The sequence below is a fragment of the Phascolarctos cinereus genome, unplaced genomic scaffold, assembly GCF_003287225.1.
Source record: "Phascolarctos cinereus isolate Bilbo 61053 unplaced genomic scaffold, phaCin_HiC Scaffold_9;HRSCAF=440, whole genome shotgun sequence".
Taxonomy (NCBI): domain Eukaryota; kingdom Metazoa; phylum Chordata; class Mammalia; order Diprotodontia; family Phascolarctidae; genus Phascolarctos; species Phascolarctos cinereus.
The window spans coordinates 258,704,845-258,729,802 of NW_027556402.1; the positions used below are offsets into that span (position 1 = coordinate 258,704,845).

Below are 24,958 nucleotides of genomic sequence, written 5' to 3' on the forward strand. Positions count from 1 at the left end.
TGTTGTGTTTGAGATGCCTTGGGGACATGCAGATGGAAATGTAGCAACAGGAAGTTGGTGGTATAGAACTGCACTCAGGAGAGAGGTCAGGGCTGGAAATTAAGTGTGGGAAACATCTGAATCTAGATGCTAATAGAATCCATTGAAGCCGATGAGATCACTAAGATTGAGAGAATATAGAAAGAATAGGGTGCTGGCAGCCAGGTGGCACAATGGATAACTATTTCCTTCCTTTTTCCTTCCTTCTTTCCTTTTTTCCTTCCTTCTGTTTTCTTTCCTTTCTTCTTTCTTTCTTTCCTTCCTTCCTTCCTTCCTTCCTTCCTTCCTTCCTTCCTCCCTTCCTTTTTCTTTCCTTCTTTCCTTCTGTTTTTTTCCTTCCTTCCTTCCTTCCTTCCTTCCTTCCTTCCTTCCTTCCTTCCTTCCTTCCTTCCTTCCTTCCTTCCTTTTTCTTCCATCCTCGAGAGAGCCTTGTGGGACACCCGAGATTTATGAGGGGAGAATGTCGATGATGGACAAGTGTTCCTCTAGGGAGGGGAGGAAAACCAGGAGAGAGCTGTACCATGAGAAATATGAGAGGACAAAGAGGAGGCGGTGGTGGTCAATAGAGCATAAAGGCCACAGAGAGAGGATCAACCGAAGGTCAGCAATTCCAAAATCAGAAAGTCATTGGCGAGCTTGAAGAGGAGCAGTGCTCACAGACCTCCTGTTCAGAACCTCTTCTGGAGTTGGACCAGGGCCCGGCCTCTAGCTTCCTGTCCTTTTGTTTGAAGCACCCCGATGATGTTGCCTGGCACAGTCTCTGGGCATCTCCCACTCTTCTTGCTTACTCAGAGCTCATTGTGTGACTGCTCCTTTTTGAATTCTTTCATTTGCTTCATTTGTCTGCGCTGGGTCCCTTAAACTTACTGAAGCACTTGGGCATTCTCTTGTCATCTCTTCAACTACCTTGACCTTCATTGTCCTGTCCTTAATCTGTCCTTTTCGCTGGTAGAGAAAACCAACAAAAAGGAATTGGGTAGTTTGGCTTTCTACCTGTCATTACTGTAGTTTCCTCTACATCAAAAAGCAATCCTGTCATCTAGCAATTCTGGTGCCTTCCCTCTGTTAATTTACCCTATTTATATCTTGTGTGGATATAGATTTTGTGTGTGTGTGTGTGTGTGTGTGTGTGTGTTGTCTCTCTCATTAGACTGGGAGCTCCCTGAAGGCCGGGACTGTCTTTTGCCTTTCTTTGTATTCCCAGTGCTTAACACCATGTCTGAAGCACAGTAGATGCTTAATAACGCCACGTTCTTTTTTTTTTCTCTTGCCTATGATGTAAATTAAAAAAAACTACCTTTCTTTTTTGTTTTTTTTGAAACATCAGTTGCTTGTCTTCCTGACACTATTTTTTTTTTACCAAATTTGTGGCTCCTTTGTATTCATCCTGTTTCCTGCCTCCTCTTTTTGTCCCTTTTATGTGTTGTGTGCATTTAAAATCGGAGTTTGTCAGTGAGCTCCCTGTGTAGCCACATTGTTTACTTTCAGCATCCCTCCACTTTCTCATTGGTAGCTGTCTTGCCAGAATTTGATTCCTCACTGTTTCCTAGCTCCTTTGAGCCAGCTTATCTTTTTGAGTCTTTTTAAATAATTAATTTATTTATTTTTAGTTTTCAACCATTCACCTCCATAAGATTTTGAGTTTTAAATTTTCTCCCTCTCTCTCTCCTCCCCCACCCAAGACAGCATGCAACCTGATATAGGCTCTACTTATACATTCATATTAAGCATATATTCACATTAGTCATGATGTATAGAAGAATTGGAACTAATGGGAGGAACCACAAGAAAGAAGAAACAAAACAAAACAACAAAAGAAAAGGGGACCAAGTGGTCTGCTTCCATCTGCACTCAGACTCCAAAATTCTTTCTCTGGATGTGGATAGCATTTTCCATCATGAGCCTTTTGGACATGTCTTAGATCCTTGCATTGCAGAGAAGGGCTAAGTCTGTCAAAGTCAGTCATCATACAATGTGGCTGCTACCGTGTACAATGTTCTCCTGGTTCTGCTCCCTTCACTCAGCATCAGTCCATACAAAGTCTCTCCTCCAGGTTTTTCTGAAGTCCACCTGCTCATCATTTCTTATAGCACAATAGTATTCCATTACATTCATATACCATGACTTGGCCAGCCATTCCCCAATTGATGGGCATCCTCTCCGTTTCCAATTCTTGGCCAGCCATTCCCCAATTGATGGGCATCCTCTCAGTTTCCAATTCTTGGCCACCACAAAAAAAGAGCTGCTATAAATATTTTTGTACATGTGGGTCCTTTTCCTATCTTTTTGAGTCTTAATCTAACCCAGTAAATTAATCACTTACTATGTGTAAAGGACTGTGTTGGGCAGGCACTAAGACCTCGGGCTTTGGACTCCTACTTATCTGTGAGCTCTTCTCAATTCTGTGACCAAGGTGTCTGATGCCTTAAGCACTTCATAGATGTTTGATGAGAAAAGTGAGAATGGGTATAGCCAAATGAGGGGCTTGTGAAGGATGAGGGAGGTGCTCAGTGCTGTGATACCACCGCCCTTTTGGAGGCAAGAAACTGTTACAGCTGAGTGGAATCTTTTCTAATCCCCTTACTCCACAGAGTAGGAAATAGAGACATTAAGAGGGAAAGTGACTGGTCCAGAGTCTCACCCCAAGTTATTGGCAGAATTGGGATCCAAGCCTGGGGCTTCTTCCTCTGCATTCTGAGTTAGTTCTTAATCATCCACCTTAACCAAGGCAGCAGAGGGTAGGGAATTTAAAAATCACTCCTACTTCCATTGAGAGTGACTTGCCCTTCTTGGTAGCAGATTTATTTTCCTTCATTTAATAAAAAACAATCAGTTTTCATTTCTTGAATGTAGTAATTCTGGGCAGTGGAGAGGGGCTGTGTTGGGAGACTGGAAGAAACCAAGGCATGATTGTGGATTTTCTATTCATATCTACATGTGAGTTGTCCAGCCTGGGGCGTTTTATTTTCATAGACTTGTGCTGGAGCATTAAGCCTTCAGTTTTGTAATTACCATTGGTGCCGTTATCTCTAGACACCCATATTATATGGGTAGAGGCAGCCATGAACACTATTTTTTCAGTGAGTCCTATTTAAAGACTCAAGGCTCTGGGTACAATGCATGCAGGCCCTTCTGTGGGAAGAGTTGGGCATAGGGATGGTTGCAGTGGCGACCAGCCTCAACCCAAGGCGACGTGGCCAGGGTGCTCACCCAGCAGTACCATACCTCCCAGGGCTTGGGATCCCTTTTTGCTGAACTTCCCAGCTCTTGGACATCTTCTCCCCTGATATGTGCTTCCATCTCCTCTGAGAGCTATTAGAATTTCTCTTATTCCTGGGGTCACCATCCTGGTGACTCCCCAGAGTTTTCCTTGTTTCCTCCTTTCTCTTGGCTTGTGACTTCTAATAAAGCTGGATTGCAAGGCCATGCTTTACCAGGAGGTGCCCCCATCTAATTCATCCCATGTTCCAGATTAAAAAAAAAATTCTCTGAGCTCTAGCTTTTAGTTTATATGAAAGGAAATAAATTTCCCGCCTTATCCAAGTGGCACATTCTGACTCTGGCATATTGAGTTCACTTAGAACAAGAGACAGCTGTGTTAGTGATTCTTTTTACAGATTCCAGCTATGCTATATGAGCACTTTCTCGTGACACTAATGCCCAGACCTGGGCTCTTTCTGAACTGGAAAACGAAGATCACAAGTTTCTCTTGTACCAGCCTTTGGCCTCAGGGCCCACAACACTTGGTACAGAATTTCTGAGACAGGTTGTCCTCCTTCCTCCTTTTCCTCCGGTTTTCCTTGTTGTTAGCGCCTGTTAGCACATCTTGCCTTAGTTTTCCCCATGCTTTTCCAATTAGGGGGAAGAGTGTAGAAGCGAAGGGGAGTGTGAGGGCCTAGATGTCAACTTCATTCTTCCACAGGAAGGAGGCCCGCTCTCCTAAGGATGCCTTGCTCCCTGGGGCTCTGGTCTTGCTGGAGTTGGCATTCTGAGCCTGTTTCGTGTTCCCGAGGACTGCGATCAGCTCTTCATGTCATTGTTTATGGCACTTGGCCACCTTATTAAATGGTGTTTCAGTCCTCCTCGCTCTGGGGATGTTTGTGTAACAAACTCAATAGCCAGTACTCTCTGACCCTTGCTCCCCGCCCCCTCAGGCCCCTGGGGCTCCATGAGGCTCCCAGAATCTTGTGTTATTAAAACAGGCCTCCATCCTCCTGGGGTTGCAGATGGGCCTGACTTGGAGGAGGAGTCCAGAGGTGCCCATGCCAGGAAGGGCAGCTCACGCAGCAAAGCCGAGGCTCAGGGACTTCCCACCTAGCTCCCTAGCTATTCCGACAGATGTTACATGGGGATCGAGAGCAGCCAGAAGTCGGGGGATGGGGCTGCCGGAGTGGGGAGGGGGCGTGTGGGCCAGACAGTGGCTCTCCTGTTTCGTTCTCGTTCACAGCTGACTGACAACTGGGACGGGCATTTCAAAGCCCCTTTTTGGAGTGGCTTAGCAAGAGCCCGGGGCCCCACGGCTGAAGCCCAGCGAATAAATCAGAGCATTTGTTTCCATATTAGAGCTGTCTTGTCCCTTATCATGTTAAGTAGGGCAAAGGGAAAAGAAAGGAGGACCTTGTTGTCTAGCGGGCTGGCCAGTCCGTGTTCACAGCTGTGATTGGCGTTAATTTGGCACGGCGATGCAGCTGCTATTTTCAGCCGGGAAGCGTGAATTTCTAACAGCTCAGAGACTAATCTAACAGCTCAGAGACTAAACAATTCACTCCATTCCGGGTGAGGCAGTCCTGATGAAAATCAACAGACTCTGGGGAGCACAAAAAGGCGAGTTCCAGCTCGCCTTCAGAGGAAGGGGCCTTCTTAGAGCGTCCTGAAAAAGAAGGACCTGGGCAGAATCGGGAGCTGACATCTGGAGAGCGCTCTCCGGGTTCAAAACTCTTTATGCAAAAGATGAAACACAGGCCTCACAATACACCCTGTGGAGCAGGTGCTGCTTCTGTCATTGTCACCATTTCTCAGATGAGGAAACTGAGGTGCATAGAGAAAGGGACTTTCCCAAGGTCACACAGCTTGTCATGTCGGGGGTGAGATTAGAACCCAGCTCCTGTGACTTCAAAGTCCAGCCTGCTGCCTACAAGTAGGGGTGCACTATTGCGGGGGAGAATTTCTGAGCAGCTGCAGTGGGGCAGGATGACCTCACTACAGGACGAAGAGGGTGGAATTTGGAGCAGCATGATGCAGGTTCACCTCCCAATTCTGCCGCTTTCTCCTTGTGTGACCCTGGACAGGTCACTTCCCTCTCTGGGCCTCATTTGTCAAGTGCGGGGTGGCCCTTCCAACTCTAGTCCTGCTCTCGGGTCCTGTGACTTTGGCGGCCCCTCCTAACCCCTGAGGTTCGGGGTATCCATGCTGCGGACTGGTGTTTATCCCTCTCCCTATCAGAGGGCTGTCCCTGAGATGAGACTCAGCTTCCATTAAAAACAACCACACCATAATGAACCGCAGACGTGGTGGGATTGATAATCAAAGGATGCAGAATTCCAGAACCGGTCAATGAAAACACTGAGATGTCACCAGTGCAGACTTGAAATGAACAGAACAGAGAAGAAATCCTCCCTGGTCCTTGTGGCAGAGAGGTGGTGGGCTAGGGTCACACCATGTTGTATACACCATTGGATGAGGTCACATGGCTGACCAGGCTTGTTACAAGGGTAAGGATATTGGGAAGTGATTCTGATGCTAAAAATAGGCATACAAGAAGTTAATTGGGGAGTGGGGAGAGTGGTGTGGTGGTTAGAGAGAGGCCCCCAGAGTCTGGAAGCTGTGGGTTCAAATCCCGCCTCTACCACATGCTGGCTGTGTGACCTTGCCCAGGTCACCTTCCGCTCAAAGCCCCAGGTAGGTTACCTGTGGTGCTCATCTCTGTTGGGACAGGGGTTTTCTAGCTTTCCATACTAATAACTCACAGATGGAGCCCAGATTGGGGGTGGAAACGAGGTGAAAATCCCAATCATTACAAATACCTGCTAGCGGGTGGTTGAAGAGAAACCTAGGGTGGCCGTAGGCAGACCTGAGCATGTTTGGGGTGGGTGGAGAGGCAGGGAAGTGACCCTCCTGACCCTGGGGCTTCCAGCCCTCCAGGCTGTCCCTCCAGCTTGCTGGGGAGGTGGGGGAGATGACCGGGTCTGAGAGCCACAAAGGGGGTGATTGGTTTGGTTAAGTGGGGGTGGGGAGCAGGAGGATGGGGAGGGGCCAGGGGACATGAATGGAGACATTGTCCCACGTGGGGGATGACTCCTGACTGGCCGAAGAACTGGAGTGGGGGCTCGGAGCCGGGCATTCCCTTTCTGGGCCGTGTCCTGTGACTTCTCTGCCACAATCTATTTGTCAGATGCGTGCGGGCCTGTGACGGAAGAATGGGCCCAGTGGGCCGGGCGGCTGAGGCGTCCTGAGCCGGGCTCCTCTTCTTTCCTGTTCTTCTATTGTCAGAGGCTCCAGGAGGCGGGGGTCTGAGGAGGAGCTCCTGTTCTGTGTTCTGTGTGGGCAGTTTTATTTCTCAGGATACTTGGGTTACAGATGCTGGGGGCTGTGAGCTCAACCCGCATCTCCACCCAACCCCCCCACTCGCATTTCTGTGCCAAAGGGCCTCAGATTTAGAAAAACAGGTGCAGAGAGTGGATGCTTTCAGCTGTGACCTTCCTGGAAGGTGTCAGTCAGTCCTCCCAGGAGAGCAGAAGGGCAGGGGGAGGGGTCATTCCTTGTGTCGTGGAAGCTGGGAGTGGAAAGGAAGCATCTGGAGGGCAGGCTTGGATGACTGCTCATGTGGAAAACCAGAGGTGTGGGAGGCTTCCACTCTAGCATCATGTTGTGATTGCCTGGGGCCTCTTGTCTGCCCCACGCCAGACTGGCCCTGGTGCCTCTGTGGGTGAGTGGGGGCCCCCAACAACGGGTCTTTACCGTTTGCCCATCAGAATACTCAATGAGATTTTACTCTGATGAGAAGGCTAGGTGGCTTCTTCCTCCTGACATTTTCTTAAGTCCACCACCCACACCTCCTCTTTGCCCTCATCTCATCCTCCCAGGTTCCTCCTTTGTGTACATGCCTGTTCCCCACAATTGCCGTCTCTGCCCTCCCCCATCAGGCAGAGTACTGGGTTTGGTGCCAGAAGACCTGGCTTGGCATTCTGGTCCAAACCAGCGGGCGTCTCTCAAGTTCTTACTATGTGTCAGGTGTTACGCCAAGTGACAGTGAGGAAACGCTTCCTGCCCTCTGAGAGTTTATATCCTGCTGGGTGGGTGGGTAGGGAATTCAGCATGCACACAAGATAATTTGCTGAGGAGAGGTTTCCCATAGGTGAAAAGTGAGCCTTGAAGGTCAACAGCAAATGCTGCCCATTTGTCAGGAGTGATATGTAGAGTCAGAGCTGGACTTGACTCCTGGCTCCTAAGCTTCACTGTCTGTGTGACTTGGTCACCGAGCACTTTGTAAGCACCTACTGTGTGCCTACTAGGGGCTGAGGATACAAAGACAAAAAGAACAGTTCCTGCCCTCGAGAAGCTTATATTCTATCAAGAAAAAAAATATTTGCAGAGAAGAAGATATAAAATACGCATAAAATCAGTATGAGTTAATTTCAGGGTGGAGGGACATTAATGAATGGAAAAGGGCATCAAGAAGGGCCTGAGACTCGAGGGGAGCTAGGGATCATGGAAGTGAGGGTGAAGAGAGAGAACAAAGGCGATGCCTAGGCAAAAGCCGGGAGGTGGGAGATGGCATGTCCTCTGGAAACCTTGTTTTCTTTCCTCTTCTGCAGAATGAGGGGATGGGCCTAAATGACCCTTTTAGCTCTAAATCTGTGGCCCTCGAGTCTGCACTGAGCCTGCCCACCTTGCCCTGTGTGTCCTTGGGCACATCGTGAACTGCTCTGACGCCATATCTTCCCCTGTGGGTGCAGATGGGGCTCTTTCCTGCTCTGGCTGTGTGGCGTCCTTCACGTACTAGATCGTAAGCTCCAGGAGGGCAGGGGCCTGGGTCCCAAGTACCCACCACAGTGATAAAGCATCTCCAGTCTAAGAGGGCTGTCCAAAGTCACCCAGGTGGCAGATGTCACAGGTGGCTGGCGTTCTCCGGATCCTCAGCCACGTGCCTCTGTCCTGTGCCTGGCCTGGAGATCAGGGTCACAGGACGCCTGCACGGGGCCAACATTCCCTAGTCTCTCTTGAGTTCCAGGGGAGGTCTGGAAGCTAAGTAGCTACTGCTCTACCCTCCTCCTCCTCCCTCGGTGGAATAAGACCATAGACTTAGAAGTCAAAGGAGTCTAAGAGGTCAGCTGGGCCAATTCCTGTATTTTTTCATGTGACTTTTTATTAAATTAGTGTTTATAACCAATACATGTTGGCAGATGTAACTAAAAAATCTGCGCGGGCCCCAGGCATTCAGATGTGGGCTTTCACTTTTTCCACTGAGTACGAGTACAAATGGACGGGGTAGAAATTTAAGTCTGCCTGAGGATGGCGGCTCTAGACATGGTAATTGCTGTATTTTACAGATGAGGAAACTGAGGCCCACAGGGTTAAGTGACTTGCCCAAGGTCACCCAAGTTGTACTGAGCTCAGGTCCTCTAACTAAGTCTAAGAGAACAGTCTTTGCTCTATACTCCCATGAGGTAAGCTCCTCGAGGACAGGAAATGTTTTTTAATTTTGTGTGCATCCCGGTTTCTTAGCTCAGTGCTTTGTATACGGTAAGTGCTTAATAAATGTTTGAAGGGTCATTTGTTTACTGATGAGTAGCTTGGTGGGGAGGGAGAACAGATAGAATGCTGGACCTGGAGTCAGGAAGACCTCAGTTTGGAGGCTCACTAGTTGTGTGTCCCCAGGCAAGTTACTTAACATCTCTCTGTATCAGCTGCCTCATCTGTAAAATGGGGATAATAACAGAACCTGCCTCCCAAGGCTGTTGTGAGGATCGAAGGATCCTTCCTTCCTTCCTTCCTAGGTTCATTTGTAAAGAGCCTGGCGCACAGTAGGAGCTATGAAGACCTTAGCTGTTATTGCCTCTAGCTAGTTGAGGCCAGATTCTGTGAGTGGAAAGGCCTGGACAGTGCAGAGGAGGGCAGGGGCTACGCCTTGGGCCTCAGACAGTGCCGTGCCCAGCGCAGGCCCTTCCCAAATCCCTGCTCCTGGCTTGGCTCAGACTCAGGTGAGAAAGGGAGGCGGGGAGAGCTGTAGTCCAGGTGGAGGCCCCAGGGAGGGCAAGCTTTCATTTTGGCTTTAGTGGTTTGGGAGGCTTGTTTGTTTAAGCAGCTGGGGAAGGGAAGTGCTGGCCAAACCTTCGCTTCTAAACAGATTACTGCCCGGCTCTTTATACGAGGCTCTGACTGAGCTCGGTGCCCTGTTCAAATGTGGGAAGAAACTTTGCTGTCACCCAAGGCCCCTGCATCCCAGACCCTTTTCCAGCCAGTCTCCCAGCTCCTCCCCTGGGGCCTGAGTGTGAGCCCGAGGGGCTTGAGGGAGAGAGTTTGGGACATCAGTCATCCCACCCAGACTTTCAGCCTCCCCACCCCCAGGGCCGTTGCTTGTCTCTTAGAGAATGTGCTCAAGGCTGGGAGGAGGTAAGCTCCCTGAGGGTAGGGCGGGCCCCCTTCCCTGCCCCCTGGCCTGCTCCCCTTCTTTTGGGCTTGGCTTGCTTTCCATCTTATGTCCCCCCACTGTGGCAGGCTCAGAAATCCCCAGTCTTGTCACAGGACTCTGCCCAGAGTGAGCCCGGCATCAACGTTTGTTAATTACATCCAAGTCTCAGCAGTCCATCCATTAGAAGTGTAAGTGGGCAGCAGCACTCTTGAGCTACTTGTAAGTGGTCTGGAGGTTCAGAGTTCAGTGTCTGCTGGAAGTCCACTTACTCCCTCCCTCCTTTCCTTCTTTCCTTCCCCCTCCCTCCCTCCTTCCTTCCTTCCTTCCTTCCTTTCTTCCTTCCTTCCTTCCTTCCTTCCTTCCTTCCTTCCTTCCTTCCTTCCTTCCTTCCTTCCTTCCCAGGTTCAAATCCCTGCTCTGCCCTTATTGACTGTGTGTGACCCTGAATGAGACCCTTCCCCTCTCAGCACCCTGGACAACTTTCTAAAACTATCAGTTAAAAATGACTTGCTAATCTTCATTGGTAGATAGAATTCTCCCTCGTGGAAGTTTCCCGTCTCCATGAACTCACAGGACTGGACCAAAAGAAATGGTTCCCTTGTGGGTCGTTGTAAGGATCAAAGCTGTGGAATGGGAGCTGTGATAATTATCGTCAGGGATAAAGGAGGGAGCTGGGGTCCTGGGCGGGGAAGGGATTGCCCAAGGGCACGCAGGTGGTCAGGGCAGGGCACTAAACCTGAGGGTCTGCCCCTCCATCTGCATACCTTCCTTGGTGGTGGGGATGAGATATCCTCTCCAGAGGCAGAATGGCCTGGAAGTACATGCAGACTGAGCCCAGGTACCAAGTCTTTCTTCCCTGTAGTGACTGCTGATGAACACTGAACTTGGGGTCACAGGACCTGGGTTCATATCCTGACTCTTCCCCGACTGCCTTGTGACATGAAGGAGATGACTTAACCTTCTCTGGGCCCCAGTTTCCTCATCTAGAAAATGAGAGCGTTGGATCAAACCCTGTCTGTGGCGCCTTCTGGCTCTGCGGTGGGACCCCCTGGTTCTGCCCCTCACCCTATAGCTGGGCCACGATGAAGCAGGCATGCCACAGGGATTGTTTTAATTGAATCACGTTCTTCAGTGTGATTTACATTTCAGCTCAGGAGCTAGAAGATCTCTCCAGGAAATCAGAGTTGGAATTGGAAGAGAGCTGTCCAGTCTGACCCCTGCATGATGGCCACACAGTTACCAAGTATGAGAGTGGGCTTCAAACCCAGGTCCCAGTGCTGTTGTCTTTTCTCTGACTAGATCTGAAACCCCTGGGAGGTCAGACAGCTAGGTTCTAACCCTAGCTCTGCCTCTACCTCCCCATGTGACCAGGGCAAGCCCCGGAGCTTCTCTGGACTTTAGTTTTTGTCCCTGGAGAGTGAAGAAATTGGAAGAGACGGGGCTCTCCATGATTCTAGAGGAAGGGCAAACGTCACTGGCTGCCCTGGTTCCTGTCTGGACTCTGCCCTCATGGGGCTATTCCCTGCTAGGGTCAGGAGATCTGCAGAGCCAGTCTATGCAACTGGCTCAGCCCTGGTTGGCTCTGGAAGATGGAGGCAGAGATCCAACCCTAACCCTCAGCCCTAACCCTCTCCTTTAGAGTCCGAAGCATCCCAGCTCCGCTATAGTTGTGCTGGTTAGGGCATCCTTCAAGGCTGCTGCCTTCCTCCTTCCCTCCCTTCCTGCTACCCATTCCTTCTGGTGCTATCTTTGATTGTCCTGATCCATATCTCACCCCTGGACCCAGATGGCTCAGGAGGAGAGAGTGAGGCTGGTGACCTTGCACAGCCCTCCCTCCCTTAAATCCAACTCTCTTGCGTGTCATGGCATCACCTCCCTGACGTCATGGTCCTCTTCAAGAAGCAAGAACAAACAACAACAGCCACAGATTCACCCCACAACCACTTTCTGTGGCTGGCCCTTCCAGTAATGCTATTAATACTTTATGTGCCCCCCTCAGTGGTAGATTCCCCTCTGGCTCTCCAGGGCTCATGGTATCATAGGATGGTAGACAGAGCTGAAGGAGTCTTTGGAGACCTCTCATTTTGTAGATGAAGAACAGAGGCCCAGAGACGCCTGGTGGTTTGCCCAAGTTGTCACTGACAGGGTGCAGACTGGAACTCAGGGTCTCAGACTACCGATCCAGACGGTTCCGTTTGTACAGTTGTGGTTGGAAATACTCTGTGGCTGTGAGGGAATAGTGATTCTACTGGTCCAGAGGGGTCCAGGTCCCTGGGGTTACTCCTGTCCTCCCTATGGTGAATCAGGAATCACAGCCATAACTGTCGAGTTTGCCAGCCTGGGGCTCCAGGGGAACCAGGAACCAGGCCAAATAGCAGCCCTAGGCCATGGACAGAGCCATGATTTATAGGGGGTATTTGTATATTTCTTAACCATTTAACACAGAAAAACAGTTTTTGTTTTTTATTTATTTTATTTATTATTTATTAAGTTCTTATCTTTTTTAACATTTTAAATTAATTAATTTTTAGTTTTCAACATTCACTTCCACAGTATTTTGAGTTCCAGTTTTTTCCCCATCTCTCTCCTGCCCCCACCCCAAAAATGGCAGATATTCTGAATACCCCTTTCCCCAGTCTGTCCTCCCTTATATCACCAACCCCTCTCTTATCCCCTTTCTCCCTTATTTTCCTGTAGGGTAAGATAGATTTCTATACCCCATTGCCTGTATATCTTATTTCCCAGTTTAATGAAAGCAATTTTTAACCTTCATTTTTAAAACTTTGAATTCAAAATTCTCTCCCTTCCTCCCTCCCCACCCACCCTCATTGAGAAGGCAAGCATGTGTAGTCATGCAAAACACTTCCTTAGTGGTTATGTTGTGAAATACTAACTATATTTCCCTCTATCCTATCCTGCCCCCCCCTTATTTTGTTCTCTGCTTTGACCCTGTCCCTCCTCAAAAGTGTTTGCTTCTGATTACTCCCTCCCCCAATCTGCCCTCCCCTCTATCATCCCCCTGTTCTCTCATTCCCTTCTCTCCTGTTTTCCTGGAGGGTAAGATAGCTTTCCATACCCAATTGAGTGTGTATCTTATTCCCTCCTTAAGCCAAATGCGATGAGAGTGAGATTCACTCATTCTTTCTCACCTCCCCCATCTTCCCCTCCACTGTAAAAGCTTTTTCTTGCCTCTTTTATGTGAAATAATTTACCCCATTCTACTGTTCCTTTTCTCCTTCTCCCAGTACATTCCTGTCTCACCCCTTAATTTTATTTTTAGATATCATCCCTTCATATTCAACTCACCCTGTGCCCTCTGTATATATGTGTATATATATATATATATATATACATATATATATATACATATATATATGCATATATATATATATATATACACACACACACACACACACACACATATATGTATATGTATATATATACACACACATACACACACACACACACACACATATATATTCCCTCCAACTACCCTAATACTGACAAAGGTCTCATGAGTTACAAATATTATCTTTCCATGTAGGAATGTAAACAGTTCAACTTTAATAAGTTCCTTATGATTTCTCTTTCCTGTTTACTTTTTCATGCTTCTCTTAAGTCTTGTATTTGAAAATCAAATTTTTTATTCAGCTCTGGTCTTCCCATCAAGACTGCTTGAAAGTCCTCTATCTCATTAAATGTCAATTTTTTTCTCTGAAGGATTATATTCAGTTTTGCCGGGTAGGTGATTCTTGGTTTTAATCCTAGCTCCTTTGACTTCCAGAATATCATATTCCAAGCCCTCTGATCCCTTAATGTAGAAGGTGCTAAATCTTGTGTTATCCTAATTATGACTCCACAATACTTGAATTGTTTCTGTCTGCTTGCAATATTTTTACCTTGACCTGGGAACTCTGGAATTTGGCTATAATATTCCTAGGAGTTTTCCTTCCAGGATCAGTGAATTCTTTCAATTTCTATTTTACCATCTAGTTCAAGAATATCAGAGCAATTTTCCTTGATAATTTCTTGAAAGATGATGTCTAGGCTCTTTTTTTGATCATGGTTTTCAGGTAGTCCACTAATTTTTAAATTATCTCTCCTGGATCTGTTTTCCAGGTCGTTTGTTTTTCCAATGAGATATTTCACATTGTCTTCTAATTTTTCATTCTTTTGGTTTTGTTTAATAATGTCATGATTTCTCATAGAGTCATTAGCTTCCATTTATTCCATTCTAGTTTTTAAGGAATTATTTCCTTCAGTGAGCTTTTGGACTTCCTTTTCCATATGGCCAATTCTGCTTTTTAAAGCATTCTTCTCCTCATTGGCTTTTTGGACCTCTTTTGCCATTTGGGTTAGACTATTTTTAAGGTGTTATTTTCTTCAGTATTTTTTTAGGTCTCCTTTAGCAAGCTGTTGACTCATTTTTCATTATTTTCTTGCATCACTCTCATTTCTCTTCCCAATTTTTCTTCTAGTTCTCTTACTGGCTTCTCAAAATCCTATTTGAGCTCTTCCATGGCCTGAGACCAACTCATATTTTCCTTGGAGGCTTTGAATGTAGGAGCTTTGACTTTATTGTCTTCTTCTGGTTGTGTGTTTTGATTTTCTTTGTCACCAAAGTAAGATTCTGTAGTCTGAGTTTTTTCTGCTATTTGCTCATGTTCTCAACCAATTATTTGACTTTTTAACTCTTTGCTAGGGTGGGGCTCTGCTTCCAGTGTGGAGGGTGTACTGTCCCAAGCTTCAAGGGTTTTGTGCGGCTGTTTTCAGAGATACTTCTAGGGACCTGTAAATTTTCAGTTCTTGTAAGGTATTATGATCAGAGGAGAGGTGTTTACTCCTTTCTTGGCCTGTGCTCTGGTCTGTGAGTGACCACAGGCACTCTTTTTTGCCTTGAATCTGTGAGGATTCTCTCTTCACTGCCACCACAAGCTCCACCATGCCAGTGTTCCTCCCCACCCCAAGACCACCACCCAGGACTGTGACCTAGATGCAAGCATGAGGAAAGCAAGAGAATCCTGCCTCAGCACCAGCAAAGAGATCCCTGCAATTCCCCTCTGATCAACCACTTGATCCCCACTCCATCTGTGGGCCAAGAGCCCCAAAAGCAGCCACCACCCTGGGACTGGGGCTGGACTGAGCTCCTCTCTCACTGTGGTCCAATAGAGCTTTCCTACTGACCTTCTAAATTGTCTTTGGCATTTGTGGGTTGAGAAGTCTGGAAACCACCGCAGCTGCCAGTGATTCAGTCCCCCAAGTCCTGCTCCAGGTTCTCTGGGGCTCCATCTTTGCCTGCATGGCCCATGCTGAACTGCACTCCTCTCCCAGCCCCGCACAATAGACCTTTCCCATCAAACATCAGCATTGTCTTGGGCTAGAAATTTGTTTCACTCTGTCTTTTTGTGGGTTCTGCTGCTCTAGAATTTGTTTAGAGTAATTTTTTACAGGTACTTGAAGGGGTTTGGGGGAGAGCTCAAGCAAGTCAACTGCTTTTACTCTGCCATCTTGACTCCGCCCATCATTCTTGTCTTTTTTTAATGTGTCCCTGATGGTTTTTGAGGGTTATGCCTGAAGCCCATTTTTTAATTGTGTGAGTTTGCATAGCCCAATGATTTTTAGGAATGTGAATGTCATGTTATGTCAGAATCATGATTTTAACATTCTTAAAAGGTTTTTCTTGGTATCAAGTCAACATTTGCCTCTTTGCCACTTCCACCCATGGGAGTTCCTAGCCTCCATGAAATCACAGGACTTGGCCAAAAGAAATGGCCCCCTTATAGGGTTGGTGTGAGGATCAAAGGATGGCCAATCTGGTCAGTCGAGGGGCCAGGCAGACCTAGAGTGCTCCCTCTTCCACTCGATGGCCCTTTAATTGCTCAAAGATAGTTTTCATATCCTTCTTCCCCAGCTCCTTCACCCAAGTCTCATCTGACATGGGGTCAAGGCCCTTCAACATGGTGGTTGCCCTTTTCTGGATGCTTTTCTAACTATGAGCCTCCTTCTTAAACAGTGGCTCCCAAAGCCGAGCACAGCCCTCCAGGGGAGGTCTGCCTCGGCTGTAAGAGAGAGGGACCATCTCCTCCTTTTTCCTGGAAGCTCAGCCAAGATGATATGGGTATTTTGAGCAATCCTATGTCACCGATTGACTTGTTTTGAGACCAGAAGCCCAGATTTTTTCCAGAAAAGCTGCTGCCTAATGACGCCTTTCTCATCTGGCACATAGGAAGTGGATTTTTTTTTAACCCAAGTGTAAAACTTTATGTTTATCCTGTTGAATTTTATCGTATTGAATCAACCCAATGCTCTAGACTGTGGAGTTCTTTTTGGATCTCTGTCGTCCACTGCGTTAAGTCTGCCGACCCCCACCCCAGCTTTGTGTCATCTGCAAACTTCATCTGGTCTCTTCTCAGCTGGCATTGAACCATGAACAACCACTCTCTGAGACTGGTCATCATCTAATTGTTTTCTCATCCACTCCATATGCAGCCATCTTCCTTACAAGAGGAGCGTGAGGTACCTTGAGTCAAAGCTTTGCTAGCATTTAGGTAATATATATGTACACATGCATTCCTTTGGTCTTGGGGCTTAGCAACCCTGTCAAAAAAGGGAATGAAATTAGTTCAGCCTAAGGCTTAGCTGTCCTGGAAAAAGCTTAGCTGGCTCTTCATGATTGGCCGTTCCTTTTCTAGGTTCGCACCAACCCTCTCCTTAATAATCTGACTAATTCTAGAATTTTCCCAGGAATAGAAGTCAAGGTCACTGGCCTATACTTTGCTTTTTTGAAAGTCGATGTGATAATTGACTTAGTGAATAAAAAAGCACCTACTGAGTGTTCACTCTGTGCCAAGAGGCAGGTGGCGTAAGGGAGAGAGCTGGCCTTAAAGTGAAGACCTGGATTCAAGTCCTGCTGGATGTGTGGCCTTAGGGAAGTCACCCAACCTCTCTGTATCCTGGACAACTTTCTAAGACTCCATGTTGTAGAGACGGGGCCGAGTTGGTGGAGGCAACTGAAAAAGGGAACAGCAAAATTACCAGGAAATTCTCCCTGCCAATGAATCCCAAGCAAGACAGTCTTTGCCCTGTGGGAGCTTACATTCTGTTCTCATGGGGGAAGACAGCCCACATAAGAGGGGAGGAGGAAGGGGCTCTAGGTATGCCAGAGTTCTAGAGCTTGGCTTGACCCTGACCCAGGAAGAGCTCTTAGCCCTTCTGCTGATGAAGGGGATATCAATAATGGCAGCTTCATGGCTTCAAAGAGCAGTCGCAATCACTGGGCTTCCTCTGAAGCTGAGGCTTTCAAAGCACTTTGCAGACCCAGCCCGACCTGGCCTTGTTGGCAGCTCTCCGCAAACCCTCCCAGTTTCTAGCCTGCTCTCACCCCTGTTTTTGAGGAAACCAAAGCGGGGTGAGGTTGGGTGCTTAGCTGGTGGTCGGTTGCCCAGGCAGTAAGTGCTGGAGGCGGCATTGTAGACCTGGTCTCCCTGACTCCGTGTCCTTTTCTTTTTCCGTGCTTACACCCCAGGTAACACGGCAGACGCCAGTGCCTTCCCCCGGGATCGTCTAATCTCTCCTGTCTGTGGCTTGTTTGTGCAGAGCGCTTTTCACGTTGTCTCCCCCGTTAGGCTGTGAGCTCTCTGAGGGCAGGACTGTCTCTTACCTTTCTTTGTATCTTCGGTGCTTAGCAGAGTGCCCAATACCTGGCGGCCACTTAATAAATGTTTACTGATTGACTGACAGAGGGTGTGTATTTGTGCATGGTCCAGGCTTGTAAGTTTATCTCTATGGGGATTTCTGGTCAGACTTTTCCTCCATTGTCCCAGAGAAATCCCTCTGGGCACCTTTATCGTTTTAGATTGTGGCTTGTCCCTAATCACACACCTAGCCTGTGTCAGAAGCAGGGCTGACTGGCTCCACGCTGGCCCTGCGTCCACTACAAACCCAGCTTTTCTTCTAAGAGCCTTCCTTGCTCTGTCTGGTCCTCGCCTTCTCCTGCAAACATGGACAGAATGTTAGCTCGGGAGAAACTTGGTTTCAAATCCTAGCTCTGCCGTGAAGGCCCTGAGTGGCTCTTCTCCTCTCTGGGCTCCTGTTACAAAGTGAAGGGGTGGATCAGATGGTCTGTGAGGTGGCAGACAGTGGAGGCAGTCTGTGTCACGAGGGTCTGGTAATATCTCAGTGACTTGTTATTGTCAGTGAGTGGCGAAGGGAGGAGGGAAGGCGGAGGACGCCATTTTCCTCTGGGTCAGCCCAGAAGAAGGTGGCCCGCTGCCCAAGTGCCTGGGAAATCCGCCCTCACTCCCCTGGGTGAGGTCCTGAAGTGCACGCACCCCTGGCATCTCCAGCTGCTGTTGGCCAGGGTCAGGGAAGCAGAGGTGAGCCGGCATCCCCAGGACCACAGAGGACTGGTTCTGTCCTCACACACCTCTCTAGGGCTGACTCTGACACCAGCTTCAAACCAGGAGCTAGGAGGGGGTGAGCGGGCCGGGAGCAAAGCTGCTCTTGGCAGGGAGGGGGGGCTTGGAGGCCCCCAGGGCAGACCACAAGCAATGACTGTTAGTAATGGCTCATTTATTCAGTGAACATTTATTGAACCTCTATTCGGTGCAAAGCACTGGACAAGAGACTGTGTGCCTTAGTTTCCTCATTTATAAAATGGCTCTGTGGCCTCCATTTGCCTCTAGCTCTAAGCCTCTGATGTTGTGGCTGGGGGATGCTGTGGGAGGAACCTCCAAGGGCCATCAAGTTTGACTCCTCCATTTTACATATTGGGGAAACTGAGGACCAGAGAGGAGCAGGATCGCACGGCAGCAAGTGGCATAGTCAGAAATCAAACCCGGATCTTCTGTCCCTGGGAAATGAGCGCATGTGTCCGAATTTTTTAGTAAGCAGAACTTGTGTGAGGTGGTTAAGCACCTGGCTGGGGGGGGGAGGAACGAAGTTGCTGTTTACTTGCTCCCATTTATGGGGTGGGAAAACCTTCCTGCCTTTTCACTTCCCCGAGATGTCACCCTCTGAATCTATTTGTCCATGAAGAGAGAGAAGGTTCTTTTCCTGTAGGAGCCGGGTGGAGGGGTGCAAGCTCGGGAGCTGGGTTCTCTTCTCTGTGGATGAGTCTTTGCTCAGCAGGACTTTTCTTTCCCTGCCTGCAGAGCCCTCTTTATAGCCTCTGCCCTGGACTCCTCCAACACATTACCAGGGGCTGTGCTTCCTGGGGTCTGTCCTGTCTGCCTTCCTTTAACACCATCAAGGTAGAGCGTGAGACCCTGTGGTGTGTTGTAGATTCAAGAGCTGGCCGCAGCTTCACAAAAACCTGGGTTCTGCTCTTGCCGCTGCCTTACCTTTGCCAGGTTACTTAACCTCTAGTGCCCCAGGGAACTATCTAAGGAATTATCGCAGGTCTACTCCTCCAAACATATAATCTGGTCCTGCAAATGCAGGAGATACCTGGAACACAGGATCTTCTTCCCCACAGTAGTGGTGGACCCAGTGATAGAAACCACTGAGGGATGGACCCTAAGTCAGAGGCTGCCACTAACTGTGAGGTTCCTGAGGTTTTCTCCAGCTGTGAGGTCACCCATTCTCTGATGTGAGTAATTTAGCCCTTGGTTACCTGTTAATTATCTCCTTGCTTTTATCATCTTCTAAACTAAATTGCCAGCTAGTCAAGAGGAGGACCACAATATGCATCTCTGGTCCCTTGGCACCTAGCAAGTCAGTAGATGTGTCTCAGTTTCCTCTTCTCTAAAATGGAGGAGTTGGGCCCCTTCCAGCTTTGTATCTCTGATCTTTTGAACTTAGGTCATCTGTGTACCTGCTCTAGCCTAGCTCCAAGTATTGCCTCCACACCCCAGCATCAGCCAGCCCTGCAGTGTAGACCACCCTTACTACTGTGTGGGGCAGCTAGATGGTGCATTGGATAGAGCATCAGGCCTGGAGTCAGGAAGACCTGAGTTTGAATGTGGCCTCAGACACTTCCTAGCTCTGTGACCCTGGGCAAGTCATTTCACTCTGTTTGCCTCAGTTTCCTCATCTGTAAAATGAGCTGGAGAAGGAAATGCAAACCACTCTAGTATCTTTGCCAGGAGAACCCCAGATGGGGCCACAAAGAGCCAGACGTGACTGAAATGACTGAATGACACCTACCTCCATGCTTCCAGGGAATCTCTCACCATTTGTATTAACTGGCTGATAACCTGTTAAACTAATCCCTTTCATGGGGTCACAGGCTTAGAGCGGGAAGGGCCTTCTAGGCTGTTGTAGTCAGATATTACAGGTGGGGAAACTGAGTCCCAGCACAGCAAAGGGATTTCCTCAAGATCCCGCTGGGAGTAAATGAAAGAGGGGGGTTGTGGGGAGCATGTTGCCTCCAGACCGCCTTCCCATGCAGTAGAATGGGAGCTTCCTGGGGCAGGGCTTCTTCATTTCTATCTGTGTACTCCTGCTGCCTTGCATATGACAGGAGCCTAATCAGTGCTTGGTGTGCTGACTGACTGAACGTCCTCCCAGGTGCCGAGGAGGTCCTGCTGCTCGCCCGGCGGACGGATTTGCGCCGGATCTCCCTGGACATGCCGGACTTCACGGACATCATTCTGCAGATCGACGACATCAGACACGCCATCGCCATCGACTACGACCCCGTGGAGCGCTATGTCTACTGGACGGACGATGACGTGAGGGCCATCCGCCGGGCCTACCTGGATGGCTCTGGGGCCCAGACCTTGGTCAACACAGAGATCAATGACCCGGATGGCATCGCCGTGGACTGGGTGGCCAGGAACCTCTACTGGACCGACACGGGCACGGACCGCATCGAGGTGACGCGGCTGAACGGGACCTCAAGGAAAATTCTGATCTCTGAGAACCTGGATGAGCCGCGGGCCATCGTTCTGAACCCGGTGATGGGGTGAGTCAGGGCTCCCGTGCTTGGAGGGGGTGAGGGCGTGGGGGTGGGGCGCAGGGGCAGGAGAGGGGCACAGCGGCATGACAAGCCGCTGCCCTGGCGCTGCAAGGTGGGACTGAGATTTACCTCGCCCCGGGAGGTGGTGTCATCCCTGCCGTACAAGTGGGGAAACCAAGGCCCCAAGGAGGGAAGCGACTTCTCCATACTCTTGGAGTTTGTGTTCCAAGCAGGATTTGAACCCAGGTCTCTCCTGACTGCAAATTCAGCCCTTTTCCCAAGACACCAGGCTGACTTCCCATAGCAATCCACAGTTTAGTGCCCACTCAGCTCTTCTGACACTAAGCCTCCTGGTGACTGTGGAATCCTAGCTGGAGAGCTAGATGGGGCCTTGGGGACCACTTAGTCACCTTACAGATGGGGAAACTGAGGCTTGGGGAGTTGGAATGACTTGCCCAAGGTTACATAGAGTTAGAGGCCATCGAGTCTTACTCCCCCCCCATTTCACAGAAAAGGAAACTGAGGCCCATCCAGATGAAGGACGCACAGGGAGTCGGGTTGTCGTACGTGGCAGAGCCAGCTTCTCAGATTCTGGCTTCCATGGACTTTCCACTGCCCCACACTGCCTCCCCCTCCCAGAGCCTCTTTCCACGACACTCTGAGGGGAGACCAGGGCCATGCCTCTGTTTCTCCTCACGAGGGAAGGCATCACTAAGCCCTGGCTTGGAGGGCAAGCACAGCAGTTAAATGTCTGGAGCAATATTGTGGGGAGGGAAGATGGAGGCTGGAGGCCGGATACAAACACGGCCAGAGCTTCCTGTTGAGTGAAAGCGGGGCTGCCTCTCACAGCATTCAGCCCCTCAGTGCTGGGCAGAGCTCAGAGAGAAGCTTGGCTACCATGGAGGGCTGGGGAGCTCATCCCCTCCCCAGGCTTGGCTTCCAGAACTATTGCTGTCCCTGTCCCAGTCTGCTCAGAGCAGGGCATGACTCATTTTCAGTGGCAAAAGCAACGATTTGTGGTTGGGACCTGGGTATGAGTCTTGACTTTGACCACTTACTAGCTGTATGTGACCTTGGGCGGATCACCTCTGTAAACTCAGTCTTCTCACTTTTTTTTTTTTTTGGTGAGGCATTTGGGGTTAAGTGACTTGCCCAGGGTCACACAGCTAGTGAGTGTTATGTGTCTGAGGCCAGATTTGAACTCAGGTCCTCCTGACTCCGGGGCTGGTGCTCTGTCCACTGCGCCACCTAGCTGCCCCCTTCTCACTTTTAAAATGAGAATAATTCTTACCTCACAGCTGGCGTTGGGAAGAAAGCGCTTCATAAAGCTTTGGGTGCAGTGGAGCCTGGGACAAGGTTCAAATCCTGCCTTGGACACTCACTAGCTATGTGGCCTTGGGCAAGTTGGCTTATTTCCCTGAGCATCGGTTTCCTTCTCTGTAAAAGGAAGAGTTGTTCTTCCCATCCCGCAAGGTCCCTTTGGACTCTCCATCTGGGGTCCTGGGCTCATCCAGCAGCAGCATGGGGCAGTGGGTAGAATGGTGGACTTAATGTCAAGAACCTCACCTCTGATGTGCACTGGCTGTGTGATGATGGATAGTCGCCTCACCGAGCCTCAGTTTTCCCATCTGTAAAATGGGAATAAAACAACCTGCAGCATCCATCTTGAGGAGTTGTTGCCAGGCTTAAAATGGAGTGAGTTTTGCTGAGTTGATGGAAGTGTGTATTGTGGGATTCTTTTTCAGCTATATGTATTGGACAGACTGGGGTGAAAACCCCAAAATTGAATGCGCCCATCTGGATGGACAGGCCAGAAGAGTCTTGGTGAACACATCTCTTGGGTGGCCCAATGGCTTGGCACTAGACCTCCAGGAGGGCAAACTTTACTGGGGAGATGCCAAGACGGACAAGATTGAGGTGAGTCACTCCTCAGTGTGGATTAGAGGGGGAAGATGGATCAGTTAATCAACTGTTGTTTTGTAAAAATCAGTTTTATTTTATGTTCAGTGATGATTTCTCTCACTTTTCTCTCACCCACTGAGACATAAGAAAAGCAGAACCTTTTACAAATATGCATGGTCAAGCAAAGCAGATTCCCACATTAGCCCTGTCTGTACACACACACACACACACACACACACCCCATACATACACCACAGATACACTCACACACAGACACAGACATACATGTATATGCACACATGCACACATACACACACCTATATACACATATACACCAACACAGACACACACACATGTATCTGTATACACATACACACACACACCCCATATATATACCACAGACACACTCACACACACATATATGTATACACATGCACACATACACACACACCCCATACATACACCACAGACACACTCACACACACACATGTATACACATACACACACATACCCCATACATACACCACAGACACACTCACACAAGACACAAACACATACATACATGTATACGCATACATACACACATGCACAACCTATATACACATATACATCACACACACAGACACAGACACACACACATGTACACATATACCTATGTGTGTGTGTGTGTGTGTGTGTGTGTGTGTGTGTGTGTGTGTGTGTTTTCTTAGGTGGGCAGCCTGTTTCATCATGCGTCTCTTGGAATTGTGGTGGGTCATTGGGTGGATTCAGAGTAGCTCTGTCTTTCACAGTTGATGATTGTTACAATGTCGCTCTTACTGTATACGATGTTCTCCTGGTTCTGCTGACTTCGCTTTGCATCAGTTCAGATGAGTCTTCCCAGGTTTTTCCGAAGTCATTCCTTTCATCATTTCGTATGGCGCCTTAGTATTCCATCACAGTCATTCATTCAGCCATTCCCTAATTGATGGGCATCACCTCAGTTTCCAGTTCTTTGCCTCCATGGAAAGAGCTTCTACAGTATCTTTATACAGATGGGCCCCTTTCCTCTTTCTCTGATCTTTTTGGCGGTGTAACCATAGTAGTTGTATTGCTGAGTCAATGGTTATACACGATTTAATAGCTCTTGAAGTTTAGTTTTAAATTGTTCTGCGGGAATGGTCAGAACAGTTCACATCTCCACCAGCAGCACATTAGTGTACCTGGTGTCCCACATCCTCTCCAACATTTGTCATTTTTGGGGCAGCTAGGTGGCGCAGTGGATAGAGCACCAGCCCTGAAGTCAGGAGGACCCGAGATCAAATCTGGCCTCAGACCAAACACTTGACTTTTACTAGCTGTGTGACCCTGGGCAAGTCACTTAACTCCAATTGCCTAAAAAAAAAAATTTTAAAAACTTTGTCATTTTCCTTTTTTGTCAGCTTTGCCAATTTGATGGATTAGAAACAACTTTTATGTTGCTTTAATGTGCATTTCTCCAGTTATTAATGATGTAAAACATTTTTCTAAGGCTATTGGTAGCTTGGATTTTTCCCTCTGAAAACTTCTAGTTCCTGTCCTTTGGCCAACTGGGGCATAGCTCTTACTTTGATTAAATATGACTCAGTTCCATATGTATGTGTGTGTCTGTGTGTGTCTACATGTATGTGTGTGTCTGTGTGTGTACATGTGTGTGTGTGTGTACAAAGAAATCCCTTAGAAATAAGAGCTTTATAAGTGAAATTTGTTGAGCATAACACCCACTCCTCGTACCTATGGGGCAGCTGGATCACGCAGTGGATAGAAAGCACTGGGTCTGGAGTCAGGAAGACCTGAGTTCAAATCCAGACTTAGACCTTTCTAGCTGTATGATCCTGGGCAAGTCACTTTACCTCTGTCTGCCTCAGTTTCCTCATCTGTAAAATGGGGATACTAACAGCAGCTACCTCTCATGGTTCTTATAAAGATCAAATGAGATGATAATACAGTACGCTCTATGTAAACATTAGCTATTTCTTCATATTATTTTAATTGTTCTAATGCAGCGGCCACATGACTTTGGACGGTCCAGGGCTCAGTGCAGCATCCTTGTTTGTGCTTTAACGCCTCTCTCTACCTCTCAGTAGCCATTGATGGGTCAGTCAGTAAGCATTCATTAAGTACTGGAGCTGTCTTTGGTGCTGAGGATGCAGAGACAGAAGTGGGGTGGTCTCTGCCCTCCAGGTGTTCCAGTTTTGTTGGGGGACAAGTGGTGAGTGTATAGTAGTGTGGTGGGGGGAGGGCTGGGGTGGCACCACCGGCTGAGGGCCCCCGGGAGGGATGCTGGAGGGCGGAGTGTAGAGAAAGTCTGGGGCCAAATCAGTTTTCATGATGCCTTTCTTATTATCATTGATTCTCATTAACCTGGCAAGGTCCGGTGCCTCAGCACCAGCGTACAATCGTCTCTGGAAGGGAAATGCCGTCCCCTCAGTTAACTGATGGTCAGTCATGGCTGGCTAGCCTCCGCC

General features: G+C 48.5%; 1 protein-coding gene across 2 annotated transcripts in view; it reads left to right on the forward strand.

Annotated features, from left to right (window-relative positions):
- Positions 1–24,958, forward strand: part of LRP5 (LDL receptor related protein 5) — a 152,543-nt gene that overhangs the window by 73,711 nt on the left and 53,874 nt on the right. For both annotated transcript variants that reach the window (XM_078148553.1, XM_020968128.2), the window contains exons 6-7: positions 20,180–20,576; positions 22,316–22,487. In XM_078148553.1, coding sequence (XP_078004679.1) covers positions 20,180–20,576; positions 22,316–22,487 — 569 coding nt within the window. The remainder of the gene's footprint in view (positions 1–20,179; positions 20,577–22,315; positions 22,488–24,958) is intronic.